Source organism: Amborella trichopoda, chromosome 7 (genome assembly GCF_054954075.1).
Source record: "Amborella trichopoda isolate Santa Cruz 75 chromosome 7, AtrichopodaSantaCruz75HAP2 v2.0, whole genome shotgun sequence".
In the NCBI taxonomy this organism is placed as follows: domain Eukaryota; kingdom Viridiplantae; phylum Streptophyta; class Magnoliopsida; order Amborellales; family Amborellaceae; genus Amborella; species Amborella trichopoda.
In genome coordinates this window covers 38305180-38318715 of record NC_142342.1, presented here as the reverse complement: position 1 = coordinate 38318715, position 13536 = coordinate 38305180, and the positions used below count along the sequence as shown (strand labels likewise).

The following is a 13536-nucleotide window of genomic DNA, read 5'->3' as shown; positions in this document are numbered from 1 at the left end:
TCCCAAGTTCACCAATATCTTCACTTAAAGCAGAAAGGGGTAAAATCATAGTCAATCCCATAATCATTACATCTCCTTACCACCATTTTGCACTAAGACAGCCAGTGGAAATTTGTCTTGAATGTCCATCTCAACACACACACCCCTTCGCATCTGGCTCAGAGTAATCTTGTCCAAGAAAGGATGCTTTCTAGTGAGGTCTATATCCGTAAGACAAGATGGGTTCGCACCATCCGGGATTAGCAGGATGAATATCTGCTTTCTCAATTTATTTTATTTTATTTTTTCCTCTTTTCAATCATATGAAAAGCCATAAATACCATCTTGTTGGCATTATCAAGTTAAAATAAAAAAAAAATAATCAGTAACTGATACCCAAATGCAGACACGTATAAAAATATTCTTTTTGGAGGTAAAAAAAAATGAAGAATGTTAATTTTCCTATTTTTTTGTGAGAAATTGTAAATTTATAAACAGAGCGTTATAGAGGCATAAAAACCTAACCAAAAAAATGCCATTAGCATCACCATGTTGAAACAAACACCCAATGAGTGATAACCACATGCAGACATGTATAAAAATATTTTCATAGAATTTGAATTAGTCACATCTTTCAGTCGCCTTCTTTTCCACCAAGAGTTTAATGAAACTTTTTGGCCCCAAATTTGGAGTATCGAACATTCATGTGATTTTCAGTGTTCACGGAATATTCAATATTTCACGATCAAAGGTGTAGTACTGCTTGTAGTAGCGGTCCTTACATATCGACTAAAAATCGAAATACGGTAGATTTTGTAGTGAAATATTGGCACGTACAAATTGCATGCGTACTTATATAAGTAATAAACATGTTTCTTTCATTCTCAAAAAGAAACATGTTTATTTAGAGTATTTTTATAGAGAATGCAACAAAAAGAAAATATGAAAAAGTTCCAGCCTTGATCCTCTCAAACTGTATTCCTTTGAAATTGAGGCATCCAATAGTCATAAAAAGATCCTCAAATGCCATAATCGATGCCCCAAAAATATCTTTATGCTTGGACTTTGAATCTCAGTTGATTTGAAGAGTGCAAAAGTTCCATCAAAACCTAAATTGGAATCTCAGATTTGTGAGATTTGGGGCGTTCTATTGTAAATCTAAGCATATGATCCATATGAGGGCGTCAAAATAGCTGTAAAACGTTTTCTTCAAGCCTTGAGAACCCCCTTTGTAGCTGCAAAACTTTAAAGGGGTTTCGTTTTGTGCTCCTCTGTTATTTAAGCTTTTAACACGAGTGTCAGACTTCCCTTAGTCGTCTAGTCTTTGGAGACTGAGGGAACTGCCTGAGTCTGACAGTAAACCGCCAGTTCTGTATAGTATTAGATAGAGGCCTGTGCAGGTTCTGATTGGCTCAGGCAAGCAGGGGTCCAGCTCACTGAATTTTTGAGCATTGCTTCATAAGAAGTTAATTGTTCTGTGTCTTTGTTATGTAATGTTGATTGCTCTGCCTTTGCTGCTGCTTTGCAGAGACTTACTGCTTGGTTGTAAATGGAAACCCTGAGGAGCATGATTCAGAAATCAGGAGAGCACGGTGGGTACTACATATTCATATTATTCTATTGTGCATTTTTTTGATCCTTTAAACTTTGGTTAGCACTACAAGCTAATGGACTATAGCATAATGTTCTACTATCCATCTTCTTCCATTACTTCATTTGTTGGTGATGACCCACTAAAGTGTACTTTTTCCTGGGTGAGTCGGTTAAGTTCAAACCTGGGATGTTGTGTGGCAATCCTCAGCATTCTAATCATTAGGCTAGGTGCCTGATTCCCTTTACTTGTTACAAGCATTGGTTTTGAATAGGACTATTTGAATAGAGATGAAGTTTCTTATGCTACATCACTTTCTTCTTGAAGGAGGATGAAAATATCTGTTGTAAGGGAGGAGTATTTGGTTGATTGTATTAACAAAAAAAGGAGGCTTCCAACTGACCAGTACAAAATAGAAGTGGCTTCTGAGACTTCAAGAAGTGGCATGGTCACTGTGAAAGTCAAAGGACGTAGTGCTGTGCATGAACAATCCGGTCTTCAAGATTCAGGGCATATTCTTGAAGATGGGAAAAGCATTTTCAATACAACTTTGAATATGTCAGACCTTTCAACTGGTATCAATAGGTAGATTACCTGAAGGATTTTTTATATTTTATTGCTGTTTTTATATTTTATTGCACTCCATAATAATTTCATTAGCTTGTTGTGGTAATGAAAAAATAGTTTAATGTTACTTTAAAGACTTGCTTTCTCAGGATCTGCTTTTCTCACATTTCTATAAATTTCTCATACAAACACATGCACACACAAATATAGGTCTGCCCAAGGGCAGATCTCTATAATGTCTGCCCTACCTCAAAATTTGGGGATCCTGGTGACAAACCCCTCTCCTGATCCCTCCCCCCCCCCTTCCACATCAAAACCCAAAAAACAAAAAAACAAAAAAGAAGAAGAAGAAGAGAGTAATGCTGGAAAAAATCCCTTCCTAAAACTAGAAATGGATTGTCCAGTTTTTGAATGGTCAAATGTGTGATGTAGAAGACTCAAATTCAAATTTTTATTTTTTTAGTTGTTCCTCCAATAATGATGAGGTAATCTACAAAACTTGGGATCAAACATTGACGCAGCACAGAGAGAGAAAGCAAATAAAGTGAAAAAAGGAAAACAAAAGATTGAGAGATTGCGTTTTCTTTCTCAGAGCTTGCAAAGGAATCCACTCAAATAAAACTCTTCATGAATCTAAAATCCAATAACTGTTTTCTATCCTTCTTTAATTGTCAAGGACTTCCATGTATATGAAATTAAACGGGCAAACCCTGACCCACTTGGAACTCATGTAAAATCCCATAATAGCAAAAATTCAACCCTTAAATAAAAGAAAAGGAATACAGAGAAATTTCATCTACTTGCCAATAGTAATAAAACTAGGAAACAAGCTTACTACATATCCCACCTTCACTATTTTTAATTAATTCCAAGACCCAATTGACAAGTGACAACTACTAACTTCCTATTTTTATCTTCCTTTTCTTATATCATTCTTCCCCTTAAGCTTGTAGATTTGAAAACATGAATCGTTGAGCAACTTACCTCTGGGCGCTCATCTTCTTTAGCTACTCCATTTCTTTGTTTAGTTAGTCAGGTGAACTTCCATCCCCTTGTTCATGTATAAGCATGCCAGCTTGTTCCATTACACTAATAACAAGTAATCTTGGCAAAACCCATTTGATTATATTTTTACTCTTCATTAAATTTGGGTTATTAGAAACCTGCCGTTGAGTAAAAAATCACCAATCGGAGCTCCATTTTAATTCAGATTCCACCAAAGGGCAATCTGAAAAGCTGCGCCTATAGTCCTTGCCCGGTGTAGAAAAAATCTCCTTGTTAATGGGTGGGTGGAGTCCATTGACATAACATGCTTCCTTTTGACCAAACCCTTGGTCTCATGTAGGTTATTTTGAACCAAAAGCCTAGAAAATTATCCAGTGTAGTCCTCAATGCTCTTGTCATTTGCCTATGGTTTCGGAGATCTTGAAAGCAAATTTCCTTATGATGAACAAGAACAATTATTATTTTTTTCAATTTCTTCCTCTTATTCTAGCTAGAATTTTTTTGCCTTCCATTACAGAGTCAATATTGTTCTCACTAGGCCCCCACATAACCATGGACCTTGGCTTTATGTTCGCCTGACAATTAACTCTACTAAAATAAATTTTCTATTGAACTCAACCAATAAATAAAACCTTCAATATGGAAATTACCATGAAATTTGAGAAGATCGACCTTACCGAGATCCTGTTGATGCGTCACATGTGGTTCATGCCTCAAAATCAGCTCATTACGTATGGCATTAGCTACCTAAGTCAATTGTGGAGCTTGATTGATCTCTAGGTTGAGATTTGGTGCCAGATTCACCAGGTTATGAGTACCCTCTCCTTGACCAATTGTGTTTTCTAATCGTTTTAAATGCTAGTGTATTTTGCTGATTTGCTCTCGAAGCTCGCAAGGAGAAACCTCTCCTTGAATGCTGTGCATGGCTTTATCTATGTAGGCCATGAGCTATTGTTATGTGTCGTCAGTCATGGGGATTTGGCTGCATGTTGCTATAGAGATCTTGATGACGCAGTGGAGAGAAAGCAAATAAAATGGAAAAACTGAAAAGATTGAGGGGGTATGTTCTCTCTCAGAGCCTGCAAGTGAATTCACCTTGAAAAAAGAATCCAAGTATCGGCACCTTTTTATTGCCCAAGAAACAAACACACACACATATGCATATATATGTACATGAATGGGTAAACCCTAACTGTATTTGGACAATTGGACCTCACATTAAACCCCATAAGAATTGGGATTTTCTATTGGCAATCCCTCTGTAAAAGAAAGAAAAGGGATACATGATATTTTACCTCTTCGCTGATAGCAATAAAAATAGGGAACAAGCGAAACTGCATATCCCACCTTTCCTAATCTTTCTAATAATTTTAAACCCAAATTGATAAATATTGAGGACAAATTTCCTAGGTTTTTATTTTGATTTTTTTAACTATTTGCATGCTGGGTCCAAGAGAGTGTCTATGCAAAATTTGGGTCTCCCCTCCCCCCCCCACACACACACACAAAAGAAAAGAAAACCAGCAAAAAAAAAGAAAAAAAAGAGAAAAAAGAAAAAGAAAAGAAAGTTAGGGTGGGTACTGTAGTGTCTGCACTAGGATGCACCAAAGTTTTTCACACAGACATACAGATGCATGTACGCACACATGCTTAGCTTTTCAGCTTACTCACATGCTTTTTGACATACTTAATACTCTTTTTATCTCTTTTAATGTTGTTGTTGATCCTGGTGTTTGCAATCGCATGCATTTAGATCTTGCGTTTGTTATTAGAAATCCCTTTCTTGATGTCTTTCCTATTTTATTTCTTGTTTCTACTTTTGTTACAGCCGACTCCTAGATTATAAATATTATTTATGCCCCATCCTTAAATGGAAACCTGGTTTCAATCAGTCAATTGATGCTAGATTTTCATGTTTTTGCTTCCTTTCTTGTGTAAGACCTGAAGTTGTGGAGCATAATTGGCAGAGTAGGAGGGGCATTGCATACTGAAATGGGAAACACTCTTGCAAATCCTGTGCTGAAAACATCTAAGTACTTGGCAGATGGTCAGAATCTCTAGAATCAGGGTTTAGGAGATTGCTATATGTTTCATTTATATCATATGGCTGCTTTTTGGTTGCATTTGCTAATCTGTCTTTCTTCATATCAATGATGGTTTCGGCCTGCATGTCTTGTATCAATTGCCAAAGGAATTTTTTTTCTTTTCTTTTCAGTCTTTGCTGCATGTGTCAATTGCCCATCTTTGTTGGATATGTTTTACTTCATAGTTATTGGATTTTATTTTATAGTAGGATTGGTGTCTATCTTTCTCAATTTAAGGTAACTTATTTAATTGATCCTTAGTTTTGCAAATTCCCATTTTTAAGAGTCATGTCCTTTCGTTCATCATCATCATCATCATAGCTTTTTCCCAATTAATTGGGGTCGGCTACATGAACCCTGATATGCCATTTTACTCTATTAAAGACCATATCTGCAGTGAGGTCATAAGTTCACACATCTTTTTGGACTATTTTCAACCACGTCCTTTTGGGCCTACCCCTTGTCCTTTTCAATCCTTCCATTTGAACTAATTCGCAGCTCCTAACAAGTGCAATATTGGGTTGGTGCCACACATGGCCAGCCCACCTAAGTCTACTCTCTCTCATCTTATCATCCATTGGTGCCACACCTAAACTTTCCCGAATGGATTTATTTCGGAGTCTATCCCTTTTGATCTTGTCACTCATCCATCTCAACATCCTCATCTCTGCTACACTCATTTTATGAGATATATTGTTTTTTGTACTCCCAACATTTTGTGCCATAAAGTAAATTTGGTCTCACAACTGTCCTATAGAACATTCCCTTGAGCTTCATTGGTATCACATAAAATTCCAGTTGCACGTCTCCAGTTTGCCCACCAAGCTCTAATTCTATGTGCGACATCTTCCTCAATCTATCCATTTTCTTGGATTATCGACCCAAGGTATCGAAAGTGCGGTCTTTTTTGTACTTTCTGGCCATCAATCTTAACTACTTCCTTGTCTCTACTCCTATTACTACTAAACTTGCATTCCATATATTTAGTCCGACTAATTTTAAAACCTTTGGATTCTAGAGCGTCCCTCCAAATTTCAAACTTTGTGTTGACGCCGTTTCGGGTCTCATCGATCAAAACTATCATCTGCGAACAACATGCACTATGGGGACCTCATCCTGTAGGTGCCGAGTGAAGTCGTTCATAACTAAGACAAAGAGGTACGGAGCTCAATGCTGACCCTTGATGTAGACCTATTGTCATTGAAAACTCAATCATCTCCACTATTTGTTCGCACACTAGTTAGCGCTCCATCGTATATATCTCTCACCAAGTCGATGTAGTGTTTAAAGACTCCTTTCCTTTCCAATGCCCTCCAAATCAAATCTTGAGGTATCTGTCATAAGCTTTCTCAGGTGCCTAAGTAGAAAAATAGCCTTGGTTGTTGATCTTTTTGGCATAAAATCAAATTGGAGTCACGTCCTTTTGCTCATGACTTAAAATGATTTGAAGTAACATTGCTATATGATGCAAACAAAGAAATGTTCTTTATAAATATATAGAAGTGTTTTAGTGATAACTGTGTGGGTTTTTCCTCAAAAAGCTTTCGTTGGATACCGCTTCAGTTTTTTTTTCTTGCAGTGGTGGATTTTTTTTGAATCTACCACTTCAGATTCTGGAAATAACCGACATGGATCCTTTCTTCACGCACCTCGTAGAATGGATTAGTTGAATGCAGGTAGAAACATGTTTCATAATTCCCTTGATATTATATGTTTGAGATTCATGTATTTTAAGATGCTTTAGAACCAGATTAACTTCAAAATATATTTTAAATGCCTGCTATCTTTTGAATATTGCTGAAACCATTATCAATTCTTGTAAGAAAAATCCATCAAAAAGTTTACCAAATTTTAAGGCAAGCTGGTTTTTTCTGCGTTTTTATTGTCTTTTTTTATTGTACTCATTTAATGCTTAACATATGTGTACCTATCAAAGTCGCCTTGTCGATACTTGGAGGTGGGACTACATTTTGGTTCTGTTATGGATTGAATTTATGTTCTGAGTTGCTGCCCGGAACTATATTGGGATATGATTTCCATCACTTACAGTTTTGCTTTAGGTTCTTCAATGTTGTAAATTCCTTTTTGCTGACATTTTAAAGTTGTGGTAGTCCATGTAAAATTCCACATCCACCGCTTCACAAATTTCACTGTGTTTCATTGACAATCCTCCAAATGTATGCACATTGCTTGGATCCATAAATACTAGTCATTTTAACAATCAATTAATCATAAGTTTGCTTCTGAAAATCTTGTTTTGGACATCCATTGCTTCACATGTTCCACTGAATTTTCACTTACAATCATAGATCGTTTTTGTTTCTTGGTGTCTTGGGTGTGAGTAATTCCTTTAATAGATGGAAGATCATTGAGTCTCTCAAAGCATTTTTTAAATAGCATGTATGTTGACTTCTGTTTGGAATCTGGTGCAAGCCTTCAGTTTTGGAGGTTAGAACCATTATTTTCTGCGGAATTTTTCTTGGTTCACCTACGTAAATGGATTTGCTAAGTTTAAAATGCAGGTGTACCTGCTCTAAATGTTTGAAGTACTCATTGTGATTGACTTGATTGATCACGTTTTTTGAGTGTGTATTTGTTTTTTTGATTGCGCCGGAGTTTCATAATTAATATGTGCAATTATTGCCCCAAGTTCTGACAATTTTCTACATTTACTTGAAGCTACTATATCCTTCAAATCATTCAGGAGGATCGAGGGGGTGACTGCTATGTATTTCGAAAGTGGGGCCGAGTGGGCAATGAGAAGATTGGTGGGAACAAACTGGAGATGATGTCTAAGTCTGATGCCATTCGCGAATTTAAAAGGTTGTTCTTAGACAAGACAGGAAATAGCTGGGAAGCATGGGAGCAGAAAAGAAACTTCCAGAAGCAGCCTGGAAGATTTTTCCCTTTGGATATTGTATGAATAACTTCGATTATCAATATTGAATTTATTAGTTAATGGTTATCTTGCAGCATAAACTTAAAAGGGAACTGAAATTTTAGGACTATGGTGTGAATAAACTGGAGCCAAGAAAGAACGAACTTGGTGATGTGAAGAGCCAATTTGCCCCTCGATTGATAGAACTGATGAAAATGCTCTTTAATGTTGAAACATATAGGTATATGAAATCTCCCTTTTGTGTTGTGTTCAAACATGGGTTTCCGACATCTTGATGGCTTGATCACAATTCATATTTCTTTAGGGCTGCTATGATGGAGTTCGAGATTAATATGTCTGAAATGCCTCTTGGGAAGCTAAGCAAAAGTAATATACAGAAAGGTAACCCCTTAGCCTGCTTATTTTTATTTTTATCAAGTTGAAGAGATAGGCAAGTTTTATTTGCTCATATGTTTCCTCTTTTTGTCGGATTGCGGCTGACCAGTCCATATAATACATGAACATTCGACTGTATTTCAACTGTGTCACCTTTTCGTCTTCCAATATAGGAATTGGTACTTAATCATTTTTGCATTTGCTTTGACCATAAAATCCAGGAAATGATAGTTCCATTTTACTTCAATGGCATATTTTCAGGATTTGAAGCATTAACAGAGATACAAAATCTTCTCAGTAATATTGTTTACGAGCCATCTGTGAAAGAGAGCTTGATTGTTGATGCCAGTAATCGCTTTTTCACGGTGATTCCTTCGATTCATCCACATGTGATTAGAGACGAAAATGATTTTAAATCAAAGGTATGTTGAGTATTTCTCATATCTGTATTGCTTTTTTCTTTTTCTTCTAATTTTCTCTCTCATGATTTGTCTATGTTGCGTAGAAGTCTCCATCAAGCATCTTTTCTCTTAATGCTTGATTTGCTTCAATGGCTTTTGCTGCGCCTTTGTTTTGCTTTTCATGCCTTTGTAGGCATTCCTTAATATGGTTTTGCGAATTAGCTAGAAAAGGTAAATATACTTTTTTTTGTTTTTTTAGAGGCTACTGTTAAAGTGTTATATAATAAATTTTGATTGTACATATCCAAAAATTGGGCGGCCCACAAGCTGGGTGCTCCATAAAAAGGAATATATGAACACAAGACCCACTACAACAAAAAATGGTGGGTGGATTAAGAAAAGAGATGGAGATGTCGAGTTGGGAGAGGTAGGAAGAGATAGCAGGAGTAGAGAGGAGAGAGTTGGGGGACAGAGAGTGTAGAAAGAGATGGATAGAAGTATGTGTCAATCAAAAGAAAAGTGGAGATCTGTGGCTGTATGTGGTGTCTTAGCTACCTGTGCCCTGTAGGCTTCCTTGCCGCCGCTTAGCGAATGCATCAGCCACATGGTTTATCTCCCTAGCTGTATGGAAGAATGTCACTTGAAGATGCCTGCGGAGGAAGAATATCTGGTAAAAAAGGTGGTTGAGTCTCCACGTGCATGGCTCGGCTGCAGAGGCCCACCAGATGGCATCCTTAGAGCCTTGTACTGCTAGAGTGGAGGAAGTACAACAAGGGTACTTTCCATTGTTTTCTTGGTCTGTCAAGAAAGGGGTCGATTCTGTCTTTTGAATCTCACTTCTGCTCTCCACGGAGGGGAAGTTTGTTCCTTTGTGATTTTTAAACTTTGGAATCTCAATCCTTCCTATTAGGGATGGAGATCTTGAGTTACAAGGGATCCAAATTCTTTGGATTTGTGGTATGGTGCAACAGTATGGTATACATAAGTATATACTGTATAATATAATATATATAGTTATACAAAGTAAGTTTAAATAATATAGTATAGTAAAATATGGTCTATAGCATAGTATTGTAATATAGCATAGCATTACATTATTGTACAGCAAGGTAGTATAGTATAGTAGTATTACTATAGTACCATACTAGTTATTCACTCTCAGGAGCCTCGATTTTAACTAGATGGAGTTTGGTCTCATATAATTTATTATTCGATCCCGATGAAGATTGGATCGAGCTCCACTACATATTGGGATCGAGATTCCTGGATTTTAGGTTGTTTGGATTTCGATCCTGCCAAAAGGAGCTTCTGCTTGTTAAGATCCGGTGATCCCGATCCAGATCCTGGATCTCATTCAATCCTAATCCTGGTCACTATGGTCCACCCTGTTGAGGCCGTCAACCACCACATCCGTTTGAGCCTCGGTGGAGTCCGTGAGGCCTATGTACCCTTGAAACATGATATGGTATTGCCTTAGTAATCTCTAGAGTTGCCACCATGGCCTGAGGGTTATGGATTGTCTCGTGAGCAAACATCTACATTTGGCTTAGTTGATCCAGGTTTTAGAGGTGCCAAGAGGCCCAAGACTACATTTTGCATCCCAGCTGGCATGAGAGTCCACGCCTGTGAAGGAGTTGAACTGTTGGTGGTTAAGACCCCAAAGATGGTGGCTTTAATAGAGTCTTCAATGGCTTGGATGGAGGCCTTCTTGCCATCGAATATCGGACTGTTTCCTTATTACCATAAGGTCCATAAGAGGATTGCTCCCAAGTCCAAAAGGAGGAGGGTTGTGTTAGGTGGGCAGCCAGCATAAAACTTTGCCACATCTTTACATGAAAGCAAACTCCAAATAGTTGAGATAAGGCTCGGATGATGATGATGATGATAAGAGGGCGATAATTGAAGCTCTCCAAAGGAAGAGCCTGATGGCGGTGTAGGGAAAAAGGATTTAAATACTTGTAGTGTGGTCCTTGGAGTGGCCTAGCATCAATCGAACGTTTGGAGGAAGCCCTCCCATAGTTTCCTGGCGAAATGGCAGTGTAGGAGTAGGTGGTCCTTGGACTCCACCTCCTTGCACAGCACACATCTGTTTGTGGCTTGGATGGCCCATTGTTTTAGCTGATCTATAATAAGGCTTAGAGATAAGACCATCCAATTGGACGATTGAATCTTCAACGATACTGGAGTCAGCCAAGCCTTGTGAGCAGTAGAGTGGCTGCCATGAGGGGCAAAGGACAATATGTAGAACTAGGCTGCTGGGAATTTCGGCAAAGGAGATGCTCACCAAGGGAGGACATCCATGTCCATTGGGGGGAGGGCCTGAGGTGTTTGAAAGAGGAGTGTAAGGCTGCTAACTTCATTGAGTTCTTTCCTGTAAAATGGAGGCCACACAATATTGCAACCAATGAATTCACAATAGTCCACTATTAAGGCCTCGGAGTTGGTTGCAATAGTGCATAACCTAGGTTCCCGATCTGTGTGGCTTGTGTTTCCCACCCAAATGCTTTCCAAAATCTCACTTTTTCCCTCGTCTTTGCCCTGAATCACTTGTTCGTCATGAACTTTAGATGGCTTTGAGAGTTACCTTTCCACATCCCAGATGCTCTTGAGGATGTCATGGGGAACCATCTGGAAGGGTATAGCCATATTTGTGGTTTATAAGCGACGCCCACAGTTGGTCAGCAGTAAGGCTGTGCAGCATCCCTTGTGGATTGCTCCACCTTCATTTTTCGGCCTATGTTTTATCCACTCAACAGAAGTTTTTGATTAGCTTTTCAATACTACTGCAAATGGAGATTGGCATCTAGAAGAGGGACATATGGTAGATGTGATGTTGGAGAGAGTAGCCTTAATGAGAATAATACGACCTCCTACAGAGAGGAACCTTACTTTCCAAGCCGCTAAATGATGCTGGAATTTTGTGGCTAACCGTATTCTAAAGGTGTTTGCGAGGCCTGCCACTACACAGTGGTAACCCACTGTGTACAAGGGCCTTGCTGGATTTTATGTCAATGCCTACACCCATTAGCCTGGTTTTGGCTATGTGTTTTTAATTCCTAAGCAAAGCTCACAGCATCTTAAGAATTTTCATGGTTTATCTCGATGTTCTTGGAAAAAAACCAGGACGAGAAGGTAGGTAATTTCTGGGCCAGTCCTACATGTTTTGAAAACCTTAAGGAGACCTCGATGATACATGCTAAAAATCTCAGCAATGGTAGCAAAAATAAAGGAGTACGGAGGGCCCCCTGCCTAAGGCCACGTGGGACGGAGAAGTAGGCATTTGCTGGAAGTCCAAACCAAATGGCCTTAGGCTTCTTCCCAGTCTAATTCGACAATAACACCAGGCTGTTCTGTCAAGTGCGTTGATGAATGGCTTCATTTGGTATTAGGGTGCTGTCTATGATCGCTTTATTGTTGACGAAAGTGCTCTGCGGTTTATAATGAAATCCAGGACTTCGTTCAACTAAGAGGCGGGTTTATAATCAAGCCCAGGACTTCCTGCAACCGAGAGGCACGCACCTTAGTGGGAATTTTGTAAGAGGTGTTGAGGAGGCTAATTGGGAGAAATTCTTTGATTGCACAGCCCCTTCCATTTTTTGGAACCAGGGCAATGAAGTCCGTGTTAATTTGTGTAGTATATCCCAAAATCTAGAGAATACTGTTACTGGGTACACATTGGGACCTGGGGCATTCTTTTGTCCAAGGTGGGAAATGGCCCTACGAATCTCATCTCTAGAGAAGGATTGCTCTAGCCAGGTGGCTCTGTCATCTGGATTAGTCTTGAAGGCAAGGTTTGCGATATACGCTCTAGGTTTTGGGGAGGGGTTGAACAGTTCTTTGAAGAATCTTATGATGAGTCTTTGACTTGGGAGGGATCTTGGAGTTGTCTAGCTCCTACCTCTATGGAAGTGATGGTGCTCGTCATTTTTCTGCAAATTAGCAATCATGTGGAAGAATGCCATGTTTCCGTCCCTTGTTTGAGCTTATGTTATAATATTTCTCTCAGGTGGTGTGAGGTCTCTAGATTTTTCTAGGGAATCTACATCACTAATCATCTTATTGATAGAGCCTTTTTGGCCTCAGACGTTCCCTGATAGATTCCTATACCAGAGTTTCAATGAGTGTTTCAAGAGCTGTAGTTCTCTTTTCGGTCTCTGTCCTGCCCACCCAAACAAAGTGAAAGAGGACCACTATTAAGTAACTAGGTTTTCAAAATTGTGCTGTTCAAATCAGACCCGTTCGAACCAAAAGGACTGGATCCTAAGTGGTTGGGAATCCAAAAAATTAAATATTGATGAGGCTGGAACGTTTGGCATGGTTTGACCAGGCGTAGAGTGAGCCGTTGAGTGAGATTTCGATGAGATTGTTTATAAAAGTGAAGTCTGAGAATGCCGACGTGCTGGCATGGTTCTTTCATGTTGGTTTTTCCATGGGACCATCTAGGCATGTTGAAGTTTCATACTCATAGCTGGGCAAGTGGGCTAATTGGTCCAGTACTGTCCATCGGGAGTCTCCAAGGTGGCGAGAGCTGGGACCACACATGGCAGTGAATTTCCATTCAAACTGATCGGAGGTTCTTAAGAGGCAGATGGTAGAAGAGAGTTGCCTAGACTGGCCAATGGTTAGGTTATGTAA

At 38.9% G+C, this 13536-nt stretch overlaps 1 protein-coding gene across 1 annotated transcript in view; it reads left to right on the top strand.

The window, feature by feature from the left end:
• PARP1 (poly(ADP-ribose) polymerase 2) overlaps positions 1 to 13536 on the top strand; it is a 38938-nt gene that overhangs the window by 16342 nt on the left and 9060 nt on the right. Inside the window, exons 9-14 of the mRNA XM_011626377.3 lie at positions 1508 to 1571; positions 1898 to 2155; positions 7906 to 8143; positions 8230 to 8345; positions 8430 to 8506; positions 8762 to 8922. Coding sequence (XP_011624679.1) covers positions 1508 to 1571; positions 1898 to 2155; positions 7906 to 8143; positions 8230 to 8345; positions 8430 to 8506; positions 8762 to 8922 — 914 coding nt within the window. The remainder of the gene's footprint in view (positions 1 to 1507; positions 1572 to 1897; positions 2156 to 7905; positions 8144 to 8229; positions 8346 to 8429; positions 8507 to 8761; positions 8923 to 13536) is intronic.